This window comes from Micropterus dolomieu, linkage group LG09 (genome assembly GCF_021292245.1).
Source record: "Micropterus dolomieu isolate WLL.071019.BEF.003 ecotype Adirondacks linkage group LG09, ASM2129224v1, whole genome shotgun sequence".
NCBI lineage: Eukaryota > Metazoa > Chordata > Actinopteri > Centrarchiformes > Centrarchidae > Micropterus > Micropterus dolomieu.
In genome coordinates, this window is record NC_060158.1 from 6,828,406 (window position 1) to 6,855,921 (window position 27,516).

At 38.3% G+C, this 27,516-nt stretch overlaps 3 protein-coding genes and 1 long non-coding RNA gene across 5 annotated transcripts; 3 read left to right on the forward strand and 1 right to left on the reverse strand.

The window, feature by feature from the left end:
• The first annotated feature begins 508 nt into the window (after positions 1-508).
• Positions 509-4,274, forward strand: LOC123976943 (snaclec 6-like). The gene is made up of 9 exons (XM_046059361.1): positions 509-526; positions 680-751; positions 1,208-1,234; positions 1,492-1,536; positions 2,115-2,281; positions 3,233-3,364; positions 3,552-3,669; positions 3,786-3,843; positions 4,079-4,274. The coding sequence occupies exons 2-9, from the start codon at positions 700-702 to the stop codon at positions 4,089-4,091; spliced, it is 612 nt and encodes a 203-aa protein (XP_045915317.1). The 5' UTR covers positions 509-526; positions 680-699; the 3' UTR covers positions 4,092-4,274.
• Positions 4,275-6,947: 2,673 nt separating this feature from the next.
• On the forward strand, positions 6,948-8,767 carry LOC123976965. The gene is made up of 6 exons (XR_006826480.1): positions 6,948-7,218; positions 7,455-7,496; positions 7,633-7,813; positions 7,947-8,081; positions 8,258-8,369; positions 8,481-8,767. It is a non-coding gene; the product is annotated as an uncharacterized LOC123976965 (long non-coding RNA).
• Positions 8,768-9,441: 674 nt separating this feature from the next.
• zgc:91910 (Zinc finger protein 706-like) lies at positions 9,442-23,212 on the forward strand. 2 transcript variants are annotated; one of them, XM_046057953.1, is made up of 4 exons: positions 9,442-9,589; positions 11,875-12,018; positions 12,965-13,086; positions 13,377-14,680. In XM_046057953.1, exons 2-3 carry the CDS (start codon positions 11,884-11,886, stop codon positions 13,058-13,060), a joined length of 231 nt encoding a protein of 76 aa, XP_045913909.1. In that variant the 5' UTR covers positions 9,442-9,589; positions 11,875-11,883; the 3' UTR covers positions 13,061-13,086; positions 13,377-14,680. The 2 variants fall into 2 exon arrangements, with proteins under 2 accessions (XP_045913909.1, XP_045913908.1); XM_046057952.1 differs by lacking the exons at positions 9,442-9,589; positions 13,377-14,680 and adding an exon at positions 19,971-23,212.
• Positions 13,552-27,282, reverse strand: bmp8a (bone morphogenetic protein 8a). The gene is made up of 7 exons (XM_046057951.1): positions 25,816-27,282; positions 19,941-20,133; positions 18,682-18,830; positions 17,784-17,963; positions 17,306-17,385; positions 16,580-16,690; positions 13,552-15,411 (listed from the first exon to the last, which is right to left on the reverse strand). The coding sequence occupies exons 1-7, from the start codon at positions 26,369-26,371 to the stop codon at positions 15,262-15,264; spliced, it is 1,419 nt and encodes a 472-aa protein (XP_045913907.1). The 5' UTR covers positions 26,372-27,282; the 3' UTR covers positions 13,552-15,261.
• Positions 27,283-27,516: the final 234 nt, after the last annotated feature.

The window sequence follows — 27,516 nt, forward strand, 5'->3', positions numbered from 1 at the left end:
GGGTGAATAGGAGGCAAATTGTGAAGAGTTTTGGATTAAACCACAATATAAATGTTGCTTCTTTGTTTTACTGTGTTTGTGTCTGTCTAAGAGAGGAGAGCTTCTGCCTTTTCAAAATGCCTCTAGATAAGTATTTTATTTAATAGGACAGAGTTGGTTCTCTATGAGCTATCTAGACTCAATTAGCCATAGTCTAGTTACATGCATAAAGAACACCAGGTGGCCAGAAGGTTTAAGATCTTTACCAAATGTAAAAATAAAAGTCCCTGCATTTTATCAAGAGCCGGTGTTAATTATAAACCATGGCAGTACATGAAGATAAATCAGCGCTGATGTTGTGCGTGTGAAACACAAAAGCAACCATTTTCCTTGATTCTGTAAAACAGTACACGAGTAAATCAATGTCTAAACTGAACCATTATTGTAAATTTGAAGAGTATTTCCGTGTTGCTTTTTGTATATAAGTGGTGTTTTGTTTTCAGGAACCCGCAAGACAATTCTGAGTGATTCAACTCCACTGAAACAGGTGAGATTTATGGTTTATACGCATCTTCATCTGAAAGCTTTCCATTACAGTTCATGGATGTCTGCATTTCTCCTGCTTTAACAAGGAGCTCAAATCCTCTTATGAAAGTTGTTTTTCTGTGATGTTCTGATAATTATATTTGTTCCGCAGTAGGACATTTCTCAGTTCAAACAATGAAGGTCATTTTTCATCTCTGTGCCGTCTTCGCTTTGAGCGTTGCATCAGGTGAGACTCACCAAGACATGGAACACCAAATCTGAAGTGATGATGCAACTTGAAAATAAAATGTTTTAAGTTTCCAAAAATATATCCTTGATTTTCATAATGGAAATCCTATAATAGAAGGTAAAAAATCTATTCTTTAGCCTTTTATCATCATGAAGACATGCCTGTCCAGCGCCTTTACGATTTTATCAAGTTATTCTATGCTTTTATTTATTGTATTTTTGTATTTATGTCTGTTTCTACTTCCGTCATTCCTGTTTTTTACTGTCATTAAAGTTGGATATGTAACTTCTCTTACAAATTACATTTATTGGACAAAACTGAAAAGCTGTAACTACATTTCAGATCGTGTTTCCAAAAGTTTAGCACGGCTTCTGCATCTTTTATATCAACTACCTAAATGCCATGAAATAGTTTCTGAAGATGGTTAACTACAGTCTGAATCTTCTTCCACAGCAGATCCAGTGACAGAGAGGAAGACAGGTGAGACTCCACAAGAGTGAGTGTGCATCTTTTCATTGTACACCAAGGTTACAGTTCAACCTGGGGCTCCATCTCCAGCTTTAATTTCAAAGGACTGGATCAAACATGGAGATATAGTATTTTGGTATAGGTCCACTTGTTAAACAGAAATGTCCACCTGTGAGACAAAGGATAAAACTGTGTTTCTGCTGTAACCCTGCAACAAAAACAACAACGGATGAAAATCAGTAATATTACCTGCTCTTATTCCTCTGCAGAGCCAATGGAGGAGCCGGTGCCTATTCAGCAAAACAAGACTGAAGGTAAAAGAGAATATCTTAGTCTTTGTCTTCTTTTTGGTTGTTCAGACTCAGCTGTGCAACTTGTGAGATGTGAAATCAGAAAAAGATGTAATGCAGCTGAGCAAATAAAGAATCAGAAAGAGCTTTATTGACAATTAATATTTTACACATACAAGGAGATATGGTGCTACACGTTGACAAACATACAGTTGACATAAATGAGTGTAGAAATGTATAAATAAGGACTAAACAAATGCAAGTTATATAAGAATAATGAAAGAATAGACAAAAATAATACAATTATTTGCAGGGAAAGAACAATGTGGCAGATATTTACATGTGCATTACTCCGGTTTGTGTTGTGCCGACGTATTGCAACAGAAGAGGATATTGTGTACATAAACATAAACTGAGAAAATATATAAATATAAAAATATATAAATACATAAACTCTCTATAAATTATGTCCAAAATCTTAAACTGATCCAGTGATTGTATTAATTGAGTGTATTAATCTGATCAGATCTGATAGCTGCATTTTAGCAAAAATCTTTTTCCATCAATTTAGAATGAAGTTAATGAATCGATTTTTCTGCCAGAGGAGAAGCAAGGGGAACTGCGGCATCGGACAGCAGGAAGGATGAGAAAATGGCAGGTGTTTGAATCTTCCTCACCTCCATATGATTACAACTATGAGGACCACTGCAGATATGGCCAGCAATGTTTCTTCTTCATCGACAGCCCAATGGCCTGGGTAGATGCTGAGGTAGCCTGACATTACACCCTCATTACATAAAGGTGTTAAATCCACAAATATATTACTAGAGACAGTTATCCAAATGGTCCATGAATTTTATATTTGTGTCCAATGATACTTAAAGTAACTTTTGCCCCACATCTGGTTTAAAAGCACAACTCCAAATCTCTGGCTCACTGGGCTTCCCCAGTGCTCAAAAATTATGTAAAAGGTTTGTTCCAAGTGAGAAATTAATCTTAAATTTTAGTCAAAGTAGCTTGGTTCAATACTGAATACCTCTTATAACTGAAATATCATTCAGCCTCAGTGTGGTGAAGACAGTTTCATGCAAAATCCATCTGTAAATATGAAATATGTCTTCTGAACATATCTTCTTACGTCCATTTGGAGGCTCCTGCCACCAGGCTGCCACTGCCACTGATTAAACATACTCCGCTGGCCAAGTGGACACCATTACACACTAAAATTACAAGTGATAGTCACAGGTGTTCAATGAAAGTCCAACTACACACAATATCAAATACATGAATGTTGCACTGACCACTCAACATGCACATATTCTTTTTCTTCAGTGTTCTGTTGCCAATATAAACAGTGTCACTGGTACAACAGCAAAGACAAAGAAGACAAATACAAAAACATACTGCAGGTCCATTTATATAAAAAAATATAATATACAAAATAAATATAACTAGAATATAACTAAAACTATATCAGGAAGCAAAAATAAATGTAATTGAAATAAAAACCAACAACAATGTAATAACTCCACATAATCACTGATTCTCCATTTAAAGTGATTCTCAGTTTCTCAGTTTGAAGACACATCATCATTTCCTTTTTAAAGCCCAAAAGAATGAAAACAAAAATGACCTATTATTATATAAATTTTACTTCCAATATAACTGCTATAGCCCTCTGTGTATCTACAGTAAGAGCCGTTCATCTCTGCTTTTACAGAAATATTGTTTGTCCTTCGGTGCCAACCTCGCATCCATTCACAACTACGAGGACTATCAATGGATCAGGCAAACTGTAAGAGAGAACAGCAGAGAGGGCGAAGCCTGGATCGGTGCCCATGACGCCGTTAGGGTAACATGCAAACACAGATTATTGTAGCAGAAAGTTCTGTTAAGTGTGAATGTATTTGTATTTCATGCTTTACATCTTATGTCTTGAAGTTCAGTTGACTGATATGGGTCTTTAAAATGTTTGACGTATACCTTACAAAATGCATACTGTGATTTACATGCTTCTTGTCTTTTGTTTGTTGTTACAGTGGTGTGATTGGCTATGGAGTGACGGTTCACAATTTGATTTCAGTAGCTGGGACCCAGTCCTACCATGCAACTGGTGGTGGTGGTGGTGGAAGAGATGCGTAAAAATAAGTTCCTCAGGTACAGTTACTAAATCTATTTTGGCAAGAAATATTACATAAAGGATTAACCGGGTGGAATAAACATGTTTCTAAAGTAATAATAGACTTTCCTCTTTTGTTTTCTAATCCCAACAGTGTCTCGTGAAGGATGTGAAGTGAGCCTTCCCTTCGTCTGTGGAAGAAGACGTGACTGGTATAAATAAAACAAATCGCTTCATCGTCTATTCTGCAGTTAAAGTGTGTGCAGTCTTTTAGAATCTGCACGAGACCATAAGTACAATGAAACTCTCTCAGTACCAAGTATAAAATTCTAACATGCAATAATCATTATTTGGAAAATTAAAACTTTCTCTGAAGTCACAAGAGTCTTGTTTTTGACTAGGTGTCTTTCATCAGTAAGGTTCAATCAATATTGCATTTCTTTCCAGGCAGATGGTTTGAAGCAGTTTGACATTTTCCAACTGGACTTTTTGGAGCCTCATCTACTTTTGAAAGCCTCTGTACTGTGAAAATGCCACATGAGACAAAAGAAGCATATTTAGCAGGTGACCCCCACGCAGCCCATCAAAGTATAGAGTCATTAGTTTCACCGCGCAGATTGTTGATCATACTTTCATGGACTAAGTATGCAGCCGCTACCACAAACACTTTTTTACTAACCACACGTCCATCTTGCAGTAACAAGGAAGAATGCGGAGGAAACTTCTTCAATTAAACATGTAAAAAATCTTTTGCTCTACTCTAGTTAGAGCGGTAATCTAGTAATCCGAAGGTTCCTTGTTCGAGAGAGAGAGTTTTGTAGTGTCCTTGAGCAAAAGACTGAACCCCTAACTGCACCTGATGAGCAGTGGCTCTTGACATGGCAGCCTCTGCCATCGGTGTATGAATGTGTGTGTGAATGTTGGCATGTGTGGTCGTTGACTAGAAAAGTGCTATATAATGCAGTCCATTTACCATAAGCTTATTAAATATGAAACGTTGCTATAATAATACATAAATATAAAGTATTCATAGGGCACATATACAAGAATATTCACTACAATGTGCTTCACAAAAGATTAAAATACACATAAAAAGACAAAAACAATTATAAAAGCTAATAACTAATACTTTTTCTAACTTTTTTTTTTTTTACAGAGAAACTTTCTTGTAATACAGTATTTAACATTGCGTGTTGCTAATTTATTTAAGAAAGGATTTTAGCCTATACTTTTTGTTTTTTATCAGCGGTGAAGTCTAGGTCCACGTTAGGAGGTCAAGAATTTATATATTTAGTCATGGAAGTGAGAGAGTTCAGAAAGATTTCAGCTCTCTTTACACATCAAACTGACACAGACATCCTAATTAAAATCTTGCATTTGAGACCACAATCCTGTTTTCCCAAGAACTTGTCTCACCATGGCTGATGTTTTCCAACTGTTCAGATTAATTTAACAGTGTTATGAACAAAGATGGATTGTGCAAAATATTGACAGGAATGTGCAGATTTTCACAGTGTAAAGAATACGTGCAATGTGCAAAGATAAATATAATTAATTCTCTTAAAATGTAATGTAAAACACTGAGTCAGATGGAGATTTTAATGTAACTTCCTGTGCAATAGTATGATACCAATTTCATTAGAACATGGACATAAAACTTTTCACATTGAACAAAAGAAACATTGAAAAAGAAAATCACTGTCTTACAAATGCTGGTGGAACAAATACGTAGATTCAGCTCTCTTTTTCTCTTGTTGGGTTTCTATTTAAATAACATCACAGAGTACGGTCTAGACCTGCTCTTTTATGAAAAGCGCTCTGAAATAACTGTTGTTATGATTTGGCGCTACATAAATAAAATTGAATTGATTCATCAATTAACTTAAATCTTTTAATGAAAGTTTAATATATATATGATGAATAAGGAAATTATGTCACATCTCATGAAATTATAAATATCTCTTTAAAAAAATCGCTCAGTAAAACACATGTAATGTTCTGAACTATTTTACCTTGTTATTGCTGTTGTCCTGACAATCTAGTAAATAAACTGATAAACAATCTTACTGGACTGCTTTTAATTGAGGGCAGAGCAAGAATAAGGGTGTGAGCAGGTGGGTTGGGACTTTTACCTTGTGTACTGCAATAATATTCACAAAACAAAAGGATTAACTGTAGTGAAACACATAGTTTAGAAAACCTCATCTGTATTCAGCAGAGAGGAAAATGCTGCTCAGGAAAATGTATTCATCTCATCAAAAATAAATTATTTGTTGACATGAAATGGCCATATAGCTCATATATTGCTCAGCTACTATTATTCTGAGTAATACATGTGACCTCCTTTAATGTCTATGTCTATTATCTATGTCATATATAAATCAGTCGGTAAAGTTTATCTGAAAGACAAGTTTTCATAAACCAATAAAACACACTGATAACTTGTTTTTAAGACCCAGACTGGTATTACTTCTGCTTCTACTTCTTCTTATCATTTGGTTACTTACAGAAAACTGATAAATAATTGTGTTAACAGTGCGATAAAGTTAAGCCATTTCAACTAATTACACCAATGACAAGTTAAAAAAAGTTTTGCCAGGATAAGTTTTCTATGTTTCTTTTTTGTCATTTGTGAAAAGAAGTTGAAGGATATTTTGCTCACAAAAATTCTTGTCAGGATCTTTTTTTATGATGTGTTTGTTGTTATAATACTTACTTTGGCCACAAGAGGCTGAAGTGCACATGAAGTAACCCATGTTCTAAATAGGACTGGAAACAAAAGGTGACCGTACGTCTGTTCAAACTGGCATTTGTCTTGCCTTGTGCTGTCTAACGTGTGCAATCTTGTGTGTTAATAAGGTCGATTATTGCTTATACTTTATTGTGTGGTTATTTTATGCTGTTTTGCGATGTGGCTGCTTATGTTTTATTGTTGTTTCTTAACTTTTTTTGATGGTTTTATTTTTTACATTTTGCACTTTACACTTTGTGCCCTTGAGCTGTGAAAGGTACTATATTAATTAACTTTACTTACTTTCTCACTCACATTCATGTTTTCTTCGAGATGAGATTTAATTTCTCCATGCACTCTAAACACAAAGCACACACAGTGTATTGTGTGTTAGCAAGTTAAGTAGCATCACTGTCACTGTCATGTCTGAAACATGAATGTTAGTTTCCACGACAGAGACTTTATCTTGATGCTGTTCTGCTGATCAGTACACAAATCAGTGTTGATGAAGTTCTGGGCGTGATAATGTCTTTATTGTCCTCATACTGGGATGATATGACCAAAGAGATCAAACTCCATTGACAATGACGTTCAGTAAATCAGGTGATCATTTTTAATTCCTTGTATCCTTGTTTCCATGTTGTATTCCTAGTATATAAAGTGCACTTCCCTCTGCAGCTTCAGAGAGCCTGCAGACACTCTGCTTAGAGGTTTGGGGTTTTGTGCATTTGAAAAATAACAGCATATCTAGATTTTGACGATTCATTATTTGACTTATATTTCAGCAGCTTATCACTGTAAACAATGAGGATCATTTTGCTTCTTTGTGCCGCCTTTGCTCTGAGCATCGCAACAGGTGAGACTTAACAAAACACTGAACACATCAACTGTTTCCAGCCTCCAAATGTGTACGTTAATATGATTAAAACGAACCTTTTGAAACGCCATAACTGTTGAATAACTGGCCTAACTTTGCTTTTGTTTTGATTTGAGCATGATGATGCATCTTGTCATCCTTGTACCCCAAAATGCAAGCCTGAGAAGTCCCTTTTTTAGACAATTAACTGCAGTTTTACTTTGTTTCCACAATAGAGCCAGTAGAGGAAGTGGCAGCGACTCAGGAGATACATGCAGGTAAGGGAAGTAAAGGGAATGCAACAACTTTACAGTCACACTGATTTTTCTTGCTGTTTTTTGACTAAACAAAATGGATTAATCGAAAAGAACCAGTCTATGATCATCAGTAAATTAATCATTTGTCTCCGACCAGATGAAAACATGTCGGTTCAGATATTAGATGAGACAGAACAGAAGGATCAGCTGCCTGTGGACGAAGTTGTAGAAGTGACTTTGGTCATGTCAAGCAGAGCAGCTGCCGATCCAGCTGGTCCAAATATGGATCCAGATGTTTCATGTTAGTCCACAGAGAATTGTCCTGGTTAGACGCAGAGGTATACACCCACACTCAACTATACATTTCATAAATCATAATGGTTTCATTCTCAAACCAGATATTTGTGTGTCCAGAGAACAAAAAGGGGTCATCCTATATCAGTCTGCATTAAGAGCTCTTTTTATTTACAGAAACATTGTATACGTAATGGTGCCAATCTCGCATCCATCCACAACCTGGGAGAGTACCAATTCATCCAGGAGATTTTGAGAGGGGCCACGAATCGTTTTCCTCGAGCCTGGATCGGTGGCAGTGATGCTATTAAGGTAGAAAACTAAAAACTGTTTAGAGGCTGATTGAGTTTATTTTTAATGTGAGGTGATAATGCAGTGGTCTAAAATTTGTTCCTTCTCATAACATTTTGCCGGATGGGATTACTTATTTTGAGTTGTTGCTGTCTTTAATTTGTGTTTGATAGTAATTAATTCTGTATGTTTTACAGGACTTTGTTTGGCTTTGGAGTGATGGTTCAGGGTTTTATTTCCAGGATTGGAGCCTAGGCGAGCCTAACAATTTAGGATGCACTGAGAAATGTCTTGTGATGAACCAACCAGGTACAGTAATGTTGTGTTTCCTGAATAACCAGCTCACTTATGAATTCAACTGACTCTTGGCAGAAAAAAACTGTAGTAACTTCCAAAATCCTTCTGTCGTCTGCTTCTTAGATAACCTCCTCTGGGGTGATGCGAACTGTGAAGAAAAGCTTCTCTTCATTTGTGGAACAAAACCTGTTTAAATTAAAGAAGTACTCAGATCTCATACTTCTGTAAAGTAGCAATGCTACAGTGTAGAGTATTCAGAATACTACAAGTAAAGGTACAAAAGTATAAGCATCAAAATGTACTTTAAATACCAAAAGTATTAATTATGCATATACTGTATATCATATTGTTGAATTATAAAAAATAATGCATTAATGTGTACATTACTCTAATATTGCAGCTTTTAAAAGTGGGACTTCTTTCTTTTACTTTATATACTGTTTGGATAGCTATATATATATATATATATATATATATATATATATATATATATATATATATATATATATATATATATATATATATTTTAAGAATTGAAACAGATGAACAACAAATTAAAGGTAAAAATTAAGGCTGAATTGAAATTATGACAGTTTGACAGAGTTCTGAGAAAGTGTTCTTGTACCCTATTAAAATACCACAATAAAGACAGTCAAATAAATCAATTGATCTGTGAGAATTTCTTAATGCAGCCTATAAACAATCTATCTATAAACATTGTATATTAATGCATGCCCTTTTTCTCCATTTGTGAGTTTGCCAGTGCTCTTGTTGTGTCTTTAATTATTTGAAAGTGTTACAACAATCACAACTGGAAATAAGTTTTATTCAGTTAACTATTTACCAATGTGGTTTGTAAGTTTTATTTTGAAACATGAACATGTAACATGTTGAGATTTAAGCACTACAATTCTAGTGGAGAAATTCTGAATCCTTTATTTAGGCTGTTTGTTGCCTAAAGTGCAGTCTATATTGGTGAAATTGTAATACATTGTGTCTGAAAAGTGTTGATTTTTAATTGAAGCACCTAAATTTTCCCAAGGTTGCCGAAACCGCTATCTTCCCAGAAACAACTGTCTGGGAGAAGAGTTTCTATCGCCCTTAAAGCTGCAGCTCGGCTCCCGGCCGCTGGGGGCGCTGCTCGTTTCTCTAGCAGGATTTAAGTTGATACGGAACTGGCATTCAAAAAAAAAAGAGACCGACAAAAGAGTGAAGAGAGTCAAATCTCGAAGGTAAACCCGTCTAAAAATGAAAATATACATTACTGTTTAACAGTTACAACATATGCTGGTATGATCTAACAGTGTTTGTACTCGAAACTGTTTTTTTTAATACTCCAAGAATCTTGAATAGCGTATTAACGCGGAGTCACATGTAATGTTAGCTTCCTCAGCTAGCCTAGCTAACAGTGTTAGCGAGGCGGCGCCGGTTGCGAAAGGCCTGTTTGGACGGTGCTAACAATTAAACTGCTTGTTTTAAACAAGTTGTATTTTGAAACAAGGGCAGATGTGTATCCCGGGGATATCGTAGTCCAGCTATCAATACGTTGCAGTTAATCAATAGCAAATACGCTGATGACTTAATGGAAACGTTAACGGTGTTTTAACTTGTAGCATGCATAGCTAAGTGTAAGTTAACGTTAGCTAACGTTGGTTAAAGTCGCTGCCGGTGTGTTGAGAAATCGAGTTAAAGCATTCAAATGTAACCTAGTTAGCCTTAAAAGCAGCCAGTCTAAGCAAATTGTGTATTTGTGATTAAGGCAACGTTCACCAGGTCAAAGATAACGCTAATGCTAACGTTAGCTTAGTTCATTTTGCTAATGTAACGTTAGCCTATGTATCGTTTGGCATTGGGTGAATAATTTGATCTCGTATGACCTTATGCAGTAAATGAGTCACTTGATTTTTGTGAAATAAAACCCGTAATGATATATCATAATAACGTTTGTAAGACGAAACAAGAAGGTCTCTTACACCGTACACTGAGCTAACGTTACATTGGTAATGTGTTTCTTTATCTGACCGTTATTGATACAAGTGGGTTTGACACTAAACACCTCAGGACAGTGCGATTAAAAATTCAACAGCACTAGAACTGAAATAGTTGGACGATTAACTATTAAAATTATTTTGATAGTTTTTTCGATTGTTGGTAATTTTTCATGCAGAAACAAACATTCTGAAATTCTGTTTCATTTTGAGGATTTATTTGCTGTTTGTTTTTAACTTTTGTGATAGTAAACTGAAAATCTTTTGTGCTTGGACTGGCAGACAAAGCAACATATTTAAAAAGCAATTGTGATTGTAAAATGTTTATTGTATCTTTTGTATTTACAGTTATATAATCAGCTGAACCCTAAATGATGCTCTTGTTTAGTGAACAGTGTCTACTGAACCAAAACAATCTACACTCTGTGGGCAAAGTATGTGGTAAAAATCTGCTGCTTCCACTCTTCTGGTACAACCACCGTATGTTCGTGAGAGCATTAGTGAGGTCTAATACAGATGTTTGGTGATGAGGTCTAGCTCACTGTCGGCGCGCCGGTTCATCCCAAAGTTAAGCCTAGTTCACACTACACGATTTTAAGCCCGATTTGCAGGTCGGTGAGCTCAGTGACCGTCAGGCTGTGATCAGGGGTAAATCAGCATTCAATTGGCGGTCACCTGTTATTATGTGGGAACTACTAAACAACGTATCAATCGGCTCCCCGACACATCACTGACACATCGCCGACGACAGCCAGATACCTAGCATGCTGAATATCTGGAGGAGTCTGCCAGCTCAACATCCACATCCAGCCAATGAGAGACATGGTCTCGGCAGAGCAGGCAACTACTTTTTCAGTACAAAACACTTTGAACTCCCCTCCAGCTCTCTGTAGCTCAGACAATACCTGCGTGTGCCAGTTAATTATTTTATCCATGTTCTTTAAAGGCTTTGTTTATCTTTAACGTTTTCTTGACAAAACGTGGTTTGGAGACCAGCTGTCGGGTGACAGACGACGTCAGCTCGTGTAGTGTTGTAGGACGCCGATCGGCCAACGCTGAAAGTCGTGTATTCTGCACAAGCTTTTAGTTGGATGGGGTTGAGATCAGGGCTCACCAAACTGTGGAAACCATTTCTTTATGGATCTGGATTTGTACATAGATGCGTTGTCATGTTTAAACAGGAGAGGGTCTTCTTCAAACTGTTTCCAAAAAGTTGGAATCACACTTTTGTCTAAAATATTAAGATTTATCTGAAACTGAACTACTGGGGCCTACTGAAAGCATACAGAGCTGTCTACAGGGGGCAGCTGTGTCGCAAACAATAATTTTTTTTATTTAACAAATGTGTCACATTAAACTAACTTATCACATCCTACATGTTCCCGCTGCTGTTTATTTTTCACCCTGCATTTAGTTATAACCATTTATATCTCATTCTGTGAGCAAACAAAAGGTGCAATGTTAGACCTGGGCCACAGAAATAACACAGGTAGATAATCTGGTCTTTTTATTTTTTATTCCTGTCACAGTTGAGGGCCATGGCTCGCGGGCAGCAGAAGATTCAGTCCCAGCAAAAGAACGCCAAGAAGGCAGCAGAGAAGAAGAAAGGCCAGGCCGCTGACCAGAAGACTGCAGCTAAGGCCGCACTGGTCCATACCTGCCCTGTCTGCCGGGTAAGTACAATATGAGATATTACCTACAGCTGAATACTGCTATAGTTGTAGCTTGAAGGATTTTCTAAACGGCAATCTATTTGAGATTCAAAGCAATGTAGAAAACACCAGTTGATACATCATGTAGAGGGAAATTTGCTGGAGCGCTGTAATTAAATTTTGTTTTCATTATCTGAGTATCTTAAGTTTTCACAAGTAAAGGTTCTGGGGGTGTCCAGGGGTAAACCGGACTTTGTCACATGTGTATCCCTCGCGTTGCTCACCAAGTCCGACGGAGTTTGATAAATTACGTGGTGCTCGTATTGCTTACAACTTATGACTTCATAGCCTCTTCAGGTAAGACTCTCATACTTCAAGACTTGCCTTTGTAACATGAGAAAATTAAGTCCCTAACGCCACCTGTCAGCTGTACACTTTCCATAAATGCCCGAATACATGTGCACTCCAAATTTAGGTGGATACACTCGAAGATGTTCAAACCCTTAGTTTACGTTACAGTACTTAACGTCAAACGATGTTGTGTCATAAGAAAAGTGGTTGTCTCAAGTCAGATGCCAGAGTGTGAGCATGAAAGCTTACAGCAGCGCAAAACGTAATGTTAGAGGTCTTTGATGTTCTAATGAGAAGTGTAAAAATATTTTCGGTTCATTTTGAAGCTATGACAGAACAAATTAGACTGTGGCGGGCCGCTGTAGACCGTAATTAATGGGGAAACAGTGCGGAAGATATTGAGAAACTTTAATATTACAGTACGCAAGGTGGCGTCTGCAAATTCCTTGTTTCATCCAACCAAAACCCATGAATGACAAAGAAAAGTAGCAAATCCTCAGATTTAGGCTGCAGAAATAGATTTTTCCAAATAGCTGCAAATTAGTTTTGTCAATCAATGGATTTGTAGTTGAGACTATAAAATAAAGTGAAACCATGGTTCTCTTTTCTTTTTCAGACACAGATGCCTGACCCCAAAACCTTCAAGCAGCACTTTGAGAGCAAACACCCCAAGTCTCCCATGCCTCCTGAGCTGGTAGATGTTCAGGCATGAAGAACTGGTGACTGAACTGGACTTGGGTAAGGCTGACTGTAGTACTCTCTGTAAGCTGTGGTTGTTCCTCTTAAACTGCTATTTATGAAACCTCTTAAATTCTTTCCTTGTAGATTTGATGTTATCAAGGTGCAACCAAAATAAGATCAGAAACAGCTTTTTTAATTTCACCAAACTTTAGTCAGCTCTCTACTTTTTGTACGATGAACAAAAGTAAACACTTAAAAACTTACTGAGGGTTTTTGCTAATTCACTGTTAATATTTTCCCTCTAATAACATAATACTAAAAAAACCCCAAAAAACTGTTGGTTACAGATACACATTGACCACGGACTAAACGTTGACACGGCGCCTGAAGGATGTTGATGACGAACACTGGGACCCGTCTGTATTCATGGACAACATGTGGGGATGGAGGGGGAGGGTGTGGATGTGCTGTGTACGTACATGTGTGTTTGTAGAAGGGGAAACCGTAACAACGGGGCACAAGTATACCAGCACCCCATTTTTATATTTATTATGTACAACTACCTTGTTATTCCAGATGGGGGAGGGGCCAACAACATCGCCTGCTTACACTGAATACAATTATCTTGTGACTAATGAGTGGGAGACATGAAAAGTCTGAAAAAGCTACAATGGGAAGTTAATACAAATATTTTTGATGTATGGCTAGCTAACAGCTGGTTGTACTTCGTTAAACAGAGGAATACATCTCTCATGCACAATGGATGTGGCACTGCTGTTGGGTTAAACTCCGGTTATGTTCCCTTCGCTTGAGCAGAGGGTATTTGCACAATGTCGTCATCAGTGCATACTCTCCCTAGAAAGTAAAAATTAAGAGTTTTCATGACCATTGGCGTCTTAAAATGACAAAAATCCCTGTGTGTAATTTCAGAATTTATGGTTGTTGATGATAAAATGCAGAATATGACTTCCTCAAACTATTTTTGGAGATTGATGTATTTTGTCAAACAAGAGAGACTCTACAGCTACGCCTCCTCTGTGCTGCTGCTCCACAGGTGTCCGCACTCAATAACACCTCACAACAGTACCTCACGTTAAACCACACAGCAAGTCTCATACTATGTTCTTTTTTGTTCCCCCAAATCCTTCTACTTCAGCTCATTTCTGTGTCGTCGGCCACATTTCACATTTCACAATCTTGGCAATAACATCATCTTTATCCCACTTACAGTTAAACCACAACAAAGATTTGTTTTGAAAACCAAGCGCTAACATTATTTTGGCTAAACTTCCTCTAACATATACACAGCTCTCTGCTCATTTATACTTTCAGCTGTTGTCAGTTTGGTTGTTCATTGATTGAAGAAACTGTAAGTTGCCTAAAGGACTGAGCGTTAAAGAAATTTGTTCATTAACTGCCAAAATGAATCCCTGTTCTTTTAGTTTCTAAATATATTCACTTGCAGGCAAAACTTCACTAATTTGCTTTTGCTGTACTTTTTTTTTTTTTTTTTTTTTTCTTCAATAAATTGAACAATGTATTTAAAGGTGCTTCGGGCTTCTCAGCTGATTTTTATTTTTGCCTAACAGGATCAAAGTGACGTCACATGGAAGTGTGATACAATAAAATGAATATTTTTTTATTAATTCAATACAGTTTAACTTTATGTTGCAACAATAGTAGTGCTCTCATTAAATTTCTTGTTTAAAAAAACAAAACAGGCATCACTGTAGGCATGTTCTGCCATCCAATATCATTTGCCATTTAAACCTGAATCAATTTATAAAATCACATGTGGTTTGTCACTGTTGAGAAAGGCAGACATTTGAGGAAAAGTGAAAGTATTAAAATAACATTTATATTTCGGGGGGGGGGGGCAGTTTGTCTATTATGGCCATACATTTCAGGTCAAAGGTTAACTTGTATAGACTCACATTTCAGCAGAATAACCTTCAGCTATCGAGTGCCGAGGCACAACTGAATTGGGACAAATACCCAAGATGCTGTAATTTCAAGACTTTGCAATTTGGGAAATGGATTTGGGAAAAACAATTAAGTCACAGATCCTAAATCAGCACTCAAGGCACAGACCTGTTAAATTAGATTTCTGGTACCTTTGTAGTCCATTGTCAAAGATTTCTGCAAAGTTCATGTCTGGAAGAAAATCATCCAGGTCAGTTTGGTTGTGGACTGAACTCTCTTTTCAGTGTCCTAGGCTACGCCTTTCGACTCTCATTGACACCCACAGGTCTTAACCACCATGTTACGATGTTTCTTGAGGATGACATTGTTGTTGTCGTCATAGAAGAGGACAGAGATGGGGCTGAGCTTTGTGGGGGCGCAACATGCCTTTGGAACCTCATCAGGCTTCAGGAGGTGGACCTGCCACAGGAGAGTGAAACAGTTATTACAATAGGCATTTGCACCAAGCAGTGGAAGAAGTACTCAAGTCCTTTATTTAAGTAAAATAACCAATACAACAACTCCTGCATTCAAAATCCTACTTGAAGGATAATTTTCACATTTTGGTGTCAAAATGACTCAACGTATTCTTTCAGGGCAATTGTGCCCATCAAAATTACGTCCACACAAAGTGGTTAATTTTGCCACGGGCAGGTTCAGAGTATATGAGGTGTCTGACAACATCATGGAAAAGGAAAAGTCTCGCTCAGGGACAACTCTCACTCTGAAATCTCGTGAGAGGTGAGTCGTTGCAGGAAGACGCTGGTGGAAACATGAGTCAGAGAGGAGTTTGTTGTGTACATAAAGGAATTGCCAGCAAGACTTATTTCCTAACGTTACTCCAACACAACAAAGTCCTCTCTCCAACCCTGACTCACTGTCATCTTGTCCCTGAGCAAGACTTTTGTTTCTTGTTAAAACAAAGGCTGTCACCGGATATTAATTGTAGAGATCCTTTCCATGATGTCAGACACCTGGTAACAGTCTGAGCCCGGCGGGTGCAAAAAGCAGCTCTTTTTGTGGACGTTGTGACAGGCGCGGTTGCCCCAAAGGAACATGTTGCGGGCTCTGGCTGAAAGCCATCCACTGCACACATTCCAAAACTTTTTGTAGCTACTAGTCATTTAAACACCGAAATATGTGAAAATAGGGCCCAGGTTTAAAAATAGGCTGAAAATTAGACATTTAGAGGGGAAATCTCTCTTTGTAACACAGCAAGGGGCCCAAACTAGACACACCTTTTTTTTGTAATGTACTTATTTACATTCCACCACTGAGTGCTGAATTATAAAACATTTGTGCATAATATTTTAAGAAAACAATATGGGTTAAAAAACTGAACAGAACTGAAGGTGATGCGGCAGATATCCATGTCTCTGTCTAGGACAGAGGTTAAAAATTTAATAACTGTTCAAAATACTGTACAAAGCAGCGTAGCCCACAGATAGAGAAGATGATTACTTCTCTAATAGTACTGCAGCATGTGGTACGTTCTTATTTACTTTTGGTCCACTTTCTAATCTTCTTTGTGAGATGAGTAAATGTGTGTGTCATCACTGTACTTTTTATATACAGTCTATGTACTGACCACTTGCTGGATGAGGGCGTGATTCGTGGCGTTCATGCAGGAGCCCAGAGGATAAAAACACTCTCCGTCACAGTAGTATGCTGAATATCCAGTGGGGGCCAAAACCCAGTCCTGAGCAGAACCAAAGGAATATATTTGATGATCAACAGCAACAGGCAGAAAAATCAAATGTTATTTGTCATCTATTAAATATCACCACCACCAGAAAAGAAGGAAGGATCATAGACATGGGCCTGTATTTATCAAACTGCTCAAGTGCTGAAGATAAACATAAAATACTTGTATATGTAAAAGGTTTTTTAAATTGGTTAAAAGTTAATTCTGCAGAACAGAAACAGAGAGACACCTTCTTCATACTGGAAGAAGCCGTCAGAAAGAAATACTTAACAATACATAAGTATTACCATCAAAATATACTTAAAGAATGAAAAGTACTAAAGCAAAATGGCTCATTTCAGAAATCAACTTTAAGAACAACTTATTGAGAGATTTCCCCTAAACATCAATGGTACATGTTTAACTGATCTGTATCTATCACATGGTGATGTAAGGAATCATTTTAGCTCCAGTCAACAAATCCTCCACTAAATAATGTTTTTCCTCCTCTTAAAAAGCAGCTTGAACAAAGATGTAGAAAAATAAAACTAGATGAAAAGAGCTAAATTGACCTGAAGCCTCACTAATAAAATCCTGACTGTTAAATAAATCCAGTAGAGTGGAGCTGACCTTCCATCCGAGGTCACTGAAGCTGACGTAGAGTTCGTGTTTTTTACAGGGCTGACCTCCACTGTTGGCAGGACTCCGATCTGAACAGGAAAGAAAAAACATTTAGTAAAATCAAAGCCACTGAATAATTCACTTCAATGTGATAAAAGTGATCAAAGTGAAATAAATATATCCATTAAGTGCTCAGACAACACTTTCAATATTTTAAGGTTTTACATTGATGAACTTCACCATCAATACTTCACATCTCAGCAAAATTTCCTTTAATTTAAATTAATTATCTGCAATGTAAAAAAGTCAATCCGTCCATTTCTTCATGGATTAAAAAATAAGTCGAATCTTCTTAATTAAATTCATGACAGATGATTTCCAATTCACCAGATTAATACATTTTAAATCCCAAAACCTTGTAAGACACAAAACAACAGGAGATAATTGGTGTGTTGAAGTAACAAAATGTGGGGGCTGGGAACCTAACTATGGATGCTGGGGACTGGGAGGTCGTATTTGGGTTTCTTCTTGCGGGGATGTGGCTTGACAGCCCGTGGCGGCCGACAGGGAACCTGACTCTCCCTGAAGAAAGTCACCATGAAGGGCTGTTTGGAGCGAGGGCCCCTGCGTCCCACCAACCCGATCCAGCCTGCAGACAGGGAGCGGTCTGGGAGAGGAAACAGACAGTACAGGTGCTGGTCATATAATTAGAATATCATCAAAAAGTTGATTTATTTCAGTAATTCCATTCAAAAAGTGAAACTTGTATAATGTATATGATTCATTCCACACAGACTGATATATTTCAAGTGTTCATTTAATTTTGATGATTATAACTGACAACTCACGAAAACCCCAAAATCAGTATCTCAGAAAATTAGAATATTGTGAAAAGGTTCAATATTGAAGACACCTGGTGCCACACTCAGCTAATTAACTCAAAACACCTGCAAAGGCCTTTAAATGGTCTCTCAGTCTAGTTCTGTAGGCTACACAATCATGGGGAAGACTGCTGACTTGACAGCTGCCCAAAAGACGACCATTTCTAAAAATCTTTTTTTTTGTATTGGTCTTAAGTAATATTCTAATTTTCGGAGATACTGAATTTGGGATTTTCATTAGTTGTCAGTTTTGATCATCACAATTAAATGAAATAAACATTTGAAATATATCAGTCTGTGTGTAATGAATGAATAGAATATCCAGGTTTCGCTTTTTGAATGGAATTACTGAAATAAATCAACTTTTTGATGATATTCTAATTATATGACCAGCACCTGTATATGCTGACCTTATTTAAATTAAACTATTTCAATTCATCTTAATGCAAATCGCCCAGTGGTTGAAATTAAAAGAGGATTATGATGGTTCTGTGGTGCACCCACCCTCCTCTGTCTCCACATAGAGACGTATGCCCAGGTTGCTGCGTGGGTGGAGGAGCCAGTGGTTGGAGGCTGAGGTGACGTCGAAGGCCAGCCAACCTTCCTGTCCTGCAGGCACCGACTGCATATCCAGCAGCACCAGCTCTGGCTCTCTGAGTGAAAGACAGAAAATAATGGAAATTTGATCAAACTGCTAAATTGAAATAATATTACTGATGTCCTGCTTAAGGTAATAAAAAAACAAAACATTCAGTTTTATTTCTACTTGGAAACTTTCAAATAAAATATTGAGGCAATACTTAAATTTAAAAGATGTCCAGAGGTCTCTTAAATTGGCTATGAGTAGATCCTAGATGTCCACAGAAACAGAGGTAAGCACACACCTGACACACATTTTTAAGTGATTGTACAAATTTTTCATTGGTCACCCTTTCAAAATAAAAGCTGGCACTGTCTGTTTGCACAGATGCAGTGCTCTCGATCCCCGCATGCACTTTGGGATTCAGCCTATGTAGACAATCTCTACACTAATGGACTTTAAGGCGTGTTCACCGGCGAGTCCATGAGGGCTTCGGGCTGTCCCACTGTCAAATCGTCAAGTGCATCAGGGCTCTCTCGCAGACCTTTACGCACACTTTCTGTAAGTCTGCAGACTTTGCCTGAGGGAATTACCCACAGTTCATAGCATTGTGATGCTAAGCACGAGGTTACCAGGGGACGGCATTAAAAAGGGTCTCGTCCACTATGTTACGCAAGAGCCTGGAATACGTTTTGAATCACACAGTCGGCCCCTAGGCCACGAAGAAAGGAAAAATTGTCCAAAAGTTCCAAAGTCACAATTCATATGTTTATCAGGATAAATATTCCCAAACACAGAGCTTGAACCCCGTTTGTCTGTTTTAAGGATCCTATCCTTAATTACTAGGCAACACCACTAGTGTATTTTGGATCAGCAATGAAATAAATCTTTTTAATTTTAATTTTATTAGTTATTAGAGATCTAGCGTTTAGTACATCTCTTGCATGTACACCAATGTAATGGAAGTGTAATACTAAATTGTTAAAGTACAAACAGTAAAAACATTAAAATGCTAAAGAAGGCTTAAAGGGGATTTCCCAAAGGCTCAGATAAAACATCCAATAACTTCAAATAAACAAAAGTAAAAACAGATAGTGAACAAAGTTACAAAGCGCTTTATAGAAAAAGAAGAGAAAAAAACAGCAGGTAAAAACACATAAACAAGAGGTAAGTTAGAAGTAACCTGTGTTTGTTCTCTCGTTGGATCTCGTAGACGGAGATGTGCAGTGTTCGGTTGGCCCTCTGGCCCATCGTCAGGGTCTTATAGATACGAAACTCTGCTGCCGTCACTGTCTCACCCTGAGGGAGGGGCGTCAGATCAAAACGAAACTCCTTCCAGTATGGACGAGGCTGCAGGAGGTCACGCTCCTGCTCCACTGCACAGAGAAAGAGAGAGACATTTCTAGATATATAGACATTTCATGGAGAGAAGATACGAGCAAATAACTGACTACACAACAACTCCACCATGAAGACTTTGAAGTTTGATTTTTTTTTTGTCTTAAAACTAACATCTGGCACATGAGGAATGTTACCAAGTATATTTACTCAAGTTTACATTTACACAATTTTGAGGTACTTTCCTTGAGTATTTCCATTTTGTGCTACGTTATACTTCCACTCCAGCACATTTCAGAGTGAAATATTGTAGTTTTTACTTCACTCTTGTCATGTTTCAGTTATTAACAGTTCCACCTAAGAATGATTTACCCTCTGAACGTCTCAGATGGTTTCTATTTGAGGCCGAAAGAGGTAAAAATATTCAATAAATCAGAAGACAGCAAAGATTAGAGAAACATTCGACAAGTTTAAACATATTTGTGCAGCAGAACTTTTACTTTTTATTTCTTTAATCTTCCATTAATCATTTCACAACCCCTGAGATTTATCGGGTGACCCTTTGGAGAGGGGCCTTTCTGAGTCTTATATGATCTTAAATATATAATATCTTTGTGATTTGGAGTACTGTTTGGATAAAACAAGAAATATGAAGACAACTTGGACATTTTATATTGATAAAGTGATGGAGCCTAAAATTACATTTAAAAAACTTCCAAAGAAGTACTGTAATGAAAGAAAAAAAAGTTTTTAGTGATAGAATAAAAACGTTCTATTGTCTTTAAAATCTGGAACAACAACAGAGCAGGAATAATATTTAAAGTCAAGTCAAAAAGTTTCACTTGCCAGTTTAGTTGCAGAGTCTGAGAGAGAGGAGTGAGAGGAATCAGATGGGAAAAGTTTTAGTTTAAAGCAGATGTAAGAAGAGAAAATGTGACGAGTGTGAAGGTGTCGAGGAGATGAGCTCACTGGAAGATGAGTCAATGAAAGGGACACAAAGGGAAGTGGTGGAAGAAGCATTCAGGCGTTTAACTTGCAATACAACTATGTAAAAATACTCCAATACACCTCCAGCACTGAAACCTTTACTGAAGTAAAAATCCCCAGATAAATGTAAAAGTAACAAAAGGAAAAGTAGTCATTATGCAGAAAATGCCCCCTTTGAGTGTTAGATTTTATCTTTTATGTTTATTGGTGATGGTTAATGTATAAACAGGAACTGTCGGAGGTGAAGCAAAGTGAAATGGCATATAGTCCTACTGTTGTGTAGTTTAATCTATAACAATACATAACATTTTATAAGCTAATTCAGTAACTAGTAACTATATCTATCAGAAAACTAGTGGAGTAAAAAGTACAATAGTTATCTCTGAAACATAACATGGAAATACGTGAAGGAATATTAAAACATTTTTGGGAAATATGCCTATTTGCTTTCTTGCTGAGAGTTAGTGAGAAGATTGATATCACTTAATCTCCACACTAAATATGAAGCTACCATCAGAAGCCAGTTAGCTTAGCATAAAGACTGGAAACAGTAAAATCAACCTACATGCACCTCTACTGCTCACTAATGAACACAGTCACTGTCTGGAGCCCAGCCTTTGTTTTTCTACAAATGAATAAAATGTGATATAAAGAGTTAATTACGGAGGTTAAGAGGTGCTGTTGGGTGGATTTAGTTACAAAGCGCCAAACTAGCTGTTTCCCCCTGTTTCCAGTCTTCATGCTAAGCTAACCAGCTGCTGGCTTTGTCCTGCAGACCTGCAGGGTGGTATTCATCTCATCCAACTCATCAGTGTATTTCCCAAAATTATTCCTTACAAGTTCAGTAAAGTACAAATACTTAAAGTAAAGTACAAATACTTCAAAACTGTATTTAACTACAATGCTTAAGTGAATTTACTTAGTTACATCCAACCACTGGAGACGTATATTTCCACTCTTTCTCACAGAAGATGAAACATGACTTTATGTCCTGAAACCTGCAGAGTGGAATATAAATAAATATATACAGTATAAATGTTCCCTACCAGGTTTAACTATGCACCAGTTCTGCACTTTATTCACCCAGAGAAGATTTATGTGGCCTGTGCGCTCTTTTTCGCCAACATGCTGCATCACACACCACTGAAAAAGATGAAGGTGACATGCCTTGCTTAAAGGCATCCCGACAGCTTCTGTTGACAGAGTGGAAGACGTGATGCTCCACTTCACTAAACCTTTGATTATAACCAACAGAAACAAAAACTTGAAGAACACACTGACTGGAAAAAAACGCCACAGAAACACGTCCTCTTAAAGAACAATATGTAAATGATGAGGTGAGCTAACAGCGCGCGCACACGCACGCGCGCACACACACACACACACACACCCCTTCAACAAATCTAAACATGAAACCGAAACACCAGCGCAGTGTGTGTCCTTGTGGAACCCCACAGGGACACAAAACAGCTCTGGTCACTGGGGTTTGGCGAACACACACACACACACACACACACACACACACACTGAATGCATTGTAAATAGAGATACTAAGGACAGGACACCCCTGATTGTTGGGCGTGCTCATATCAGCACACACACACACACACACACTGCAGTAATTAGAGACACTTAGTGCCCTGAACCGCAGCAGCTGCTCAGCACACACACCACTAATTGCAGCCCTGCCCGGTATTTTTAGAGTCGCTCCCTCCACAGCAGTATTTTCATCTCGCTTCGGACCGTTAGCTTTTTTTTTCAGTGTGTGTCAGTGGGGCCTTTAATTCTAACCAGCTGTGTCTTCCCATTACATATGCTAGGAACACACACCCATGCTTATTTGATTCAACTTACATGAACTACACACGTTGATTAGATTAGTCATAGAAATAGAAACTAATTATACCATATCTGCTGTGGAGAACATAAGAGTAAAATAAATGCAATATGTTAAAGGTCTATAATTCTCTGCGTCACACAATTAGCCTCTAGTTAGTCCAGGTCTGTGTGATGTGTTCAGCTATTTGTGTCGATCTGATGAGGTTTAAAGGGTTTCACGATAAAATAAAGAGCTGTTTGAAAAACACCCCTAGCGTGCACTGTGGATCACTATTAAAGGCATGAATCACCTTTGAGTCACCTTTGTTTACAAAATGGTGGTGGTTTGGAGGATGTAATGAAATGCTGTGTTTTTGCAGTGTTGACTGATTAATTTTAGGGTGTATTTTTTCCCTCCTAAATAGAGCTGAATTGAAATCTTTAATTTGATGTTCATTAAAGACCCCGAGTAGAGAGAAGAGATGATGTTTCCCACGGTAAACTGGGAGCATATCACCGTGCCATTCCAGAAGAGCTGGAGGAAGGAAGCCATTCAGAAGAGGATGTTTAATTTTTATGCCTTGACAGATAGGCATCAGTCCGGCTGTGGTTTGGACAGAAGCACGAACACTCACACGGAATCTGGAAGGCAAAGTTTAACAGTATTTCTTATTTATTTAGTGGCACAATTAACAATTATTTTTCAATGAATCTGCTGTTCAAATTGCTTGTTTTGTCAAAGAACTGTCCAAAACGAATTTTAGAAGCAAATTTCTACATTTTTTCTTGGTTGATTAATCGGTCATCAAAATTGTTGAGGAATAATTTTCTGTCACTTGATTTAGAACTGTATATTTTTATTGACTGGTGAACCAGCAGAAACCTCACAGAATAAAACATGGATGAGAAGATCTCAACTGTTCTGGTTAGGTTTACTAATCGTGTAGTGTCCTCTATCAAACATCGTACCAGAGATCTTCTCAGTGCTGGAAAGACTTCACGCTGCTCAGCCCAGTTTGGCTGGAGCAGCAGTGGAGCGAGGCTGGTGGATTTAGGAATGCTGGGTTGAAATGGAAACCTACCAATATAGTTCAGCCATACTGACATTTGGTTTTAATCCTCTCTGTGGGGGTGAATGTTTATGGAAATTTGCACAGCAGAGAAACTAAAACGGTAGCAGCGACATGTCACTGTCCGTGTCATCAAGTTCACACACAGTGTAATTTCATCCTTTCTGAGTTTACGTTTTGTAGCCAAACCGCGAAGTCAAAAGCTGCTCTGTCACTGCAACTGATGATAGAATATTTGATCTCTTTAAGGTTAAAGGAATAGTTTGATACTTTGGGAAATACTATTTATATTTGGGAAATTGGGAACTTATTTGCTTACTTGTCAAAAGTTAGATGAGAAGATTGATACGACTCTCATGTCTGTCTGCAGGTACGAAGCTGCACCTTGCAGCCCTAAGCTTAGCTTAGCACAAAGACAAGGGGAAAACAGAGAGCCTGGCCCTTCAAAATATAACACAATTGATTTACCAGCACCTCTAAAGCTCACAAATTCACACGTTATATCTTGTTTGTTTCATCAATACATAAACAGAAATGTCAAAACATCAACTTGTGGTTATGTGTTGGACTATGTCTTTAGGAAGTCACAGCACCCGGCCAAGAAATAGTTTGGCATGTGAAACTATAATGTGTTTTTACACTGATTTCTATATGGATTAAACAAACAACATAATAATGTGTTAATTAGTGAGCCTATAGGTGCTCAGTGTTTTCCCTCCAATTTTTTTGACAACCCCCGCACACCGAGAAAGAATGACAAAAAAATATAGCTAGCAAGAGCTCATCACTTCAACAAACTCTCAGAAGTGCAACCACATCGGCAGATGCACAAGTACATTTCGTGACTGTGTGGGCAAAGTCAGATATTCGGTTATTAATATATATATTATTTATTAAATTAAAAAGCTGCATCTGGTCAAGCTTTGTAAACAAGGAGGAGCGCTGCCCACATCCCTCAGTCAGACCCACTTATAATGTGTGTTCAGCAGCATATGGAGGCTGTCAAGTAATAACCTGTTTAATAGGGGACAATTCATAATGCATGTATTGCAACAATGGATTCATTTTGAATTGTCCCTATTAAATAGTTTTACAGTATTTTAATATCTTACTGTTGTAATATTATATTTATTGTGAACTGTCTTCATAAATAACTGCACATACATTTGAATATTTCTATCAGCATATTTGCATGATACATCAAATTCATTGAAATTAAAATTTTAATATTTTCTTATGGAATTGTTGAAATTTTATACACGTGATTACACACTATTTATGATGTGCTTAAATTTTTAAACACAGAATCTGGTAAAAAATTTAAACAAATCTCATAGGGCCCTATCCATGGTCTTGTTGCCTAATATCTGCATGTAGAATATATATATATATATATATATATATAGAATGTAGCAAGCGCCATCACAAGGTGGTAACTTTGGCGGTAAAAATGTTGAAGGGGAGCGGAGAAGGTGACGAGCCTAAACAGGCAAAAATTTGTGCGCAAGGTCTATGATAACAACATGTATCCGTAAAGCTCCTGCTCTGCGACACTAGTAGTTTCAGGGAGTCTACCACCCTCCCTGAAAAGAATCCAAAGGGAAACATTGGTGCTGGCAGGCATATTTTGTTACCTTTGTTTCCAGTCTTTATGCTAAGCTAAGCTAACCAGCAACTCCAGTTTCATATTAAATGTACAGACAGTGAAGAGTGGCATCAATGTTTTTAATCAAGCTCTCAGCAAGGAAGTAAGAACTTGTTTTACCCAATATGTCAAACTATGCTTTTAAGCTGCCAGGGATCACCTACCCAATGGGAGCTGCGTTCATGGACTAGTTTACTCACCCAGGTTGACGAAGCTCATCACTGTGTCGGCCTCGCTGACCACCGTGCCCAGCGGCGGTGTGTGCGTGCTGAGTGTCGGTGGGGCTGCGTGGTTGACACGAGACAATCTTTCTGCCCCTCCAAACTTCCCCATGCCAGGTCCGTTGATAATAATTTCATTCCCTTCATCCTCCCCATCAGCAGACATGGCGTGGTACAGATCCAGCATGAAGAGCGGTGCAGAGGAGGGCGGTCGTAGCGGCGGGTGGGGTCTGGGTCGCCCCGGCAGGCCCAAAATGGACAGGATCTCCTTCTGCATCTCCTTCTTCTCACGGCCGCTGAGCCGCCGGAAACTGGAATGGACCACGGCCTCGGCCTGCTGGCTCCACAGGGAGAGAATAAGCAGGAGCATCAGGGGCAGAAGGAGCAGGGTCCTGGGGTAGAGGAGAGGCTGGTGGGGTCTTGAGGTGGATTTGATCCGCTGCTGCTGGAAAACACTGCTGCTGCTTTTGCTCATGTGCTGCTGTTTCATCTTGTTGCAAAGACAAGAGAAGCTATGGGAGACGTCTGAGGCCATGGCTGCTCTGGTTTAGACTTCTACTGCTGGTGGCAAATCAAGATTTTTACTCTCACAAATAATCAGCTGAACAGGTTTCTTGACTTCAGTTTATCTTCGCACCAATGTTTCCAGACTGACAACCGCAGTGTTTTCTACTCGCTCCAGTTTGTCCCTTGACTGTCTGTCCTCCTGTGTCAGAGTCACCTCAGTGAAATGCAGCGCTGATTTATGCCTGATGTGTTTAGAAGAGAGCTGGCTCTGGACGGGATGTGTTTACCGCCTTAAACTACCTCTGTTTATCTCTCCCTCCCTCCTTGCCTTCCTTGAAGAAGAAAAAAACTCCTCACCCTCTGATCCTCTTCGCCCTCACCTCTTTACTCGTGCACCAGAAGAAACAGAGATAATGAGAGTGAGGGCATAATTACAAGCTTACAATGTGTTTTGAATATAGACAAACAATGCCTCTGTGGAAGATTGGTCTGCGCTTTGAAGTTGTAAACTTGGAGAATGGAAAGCAATTTCAGTGATGAGCAGGTGCTGCAGAGACTGGAGTGAAATTTGAGAGCTGTGTCATCAGGTTTGCTCCCAAATCCTCCTTGAGCTCACGAGGAAATAAAGTTCACACTTTACAGTGAGTCAACGTTCAACAAGATACATCATGAGAATCGTCTCCTGTGGAGCAATCGCTGCTGGAAACTTTTATCCAGTCATCCTTGAGTACTTATTCATCCATTCAAGACCGCTCCCCACCCACACGTCTCTGGGGTTCCAGATGTCTTTCTTAATCCAATTTACAACAATGATAACTCCAGGAAATTGTTTCCTGATTGTAATCCTTGGGAGAGGCGAGAGGTTTCTTCTACAGTCTTGTGCACACTCTCAGTGCCTGTTGGGAGTGTGTGAGCATCTAAAAGCAGAGCTGTGCAGCAGTGAGAGTGTATCCTGTGTATGAAGGTTAGAGAGTGTAACAGTTGTTCTTAACCAGGAGGGAGTTTCCCTCCCAGCCTCCGCCTCTCAACCTCTTTCAAGTCTTTAAACTTCTCTCCGCTGCCCTGCATCTCATCATCACCCCTCCCCGTGGTCTCTCTGGGAGACCTCATCTCTCTCTCTCCTTCTTACCTCCACCCATCTATCTTTTCATCTCCTCATGACTGCTTCCTTTC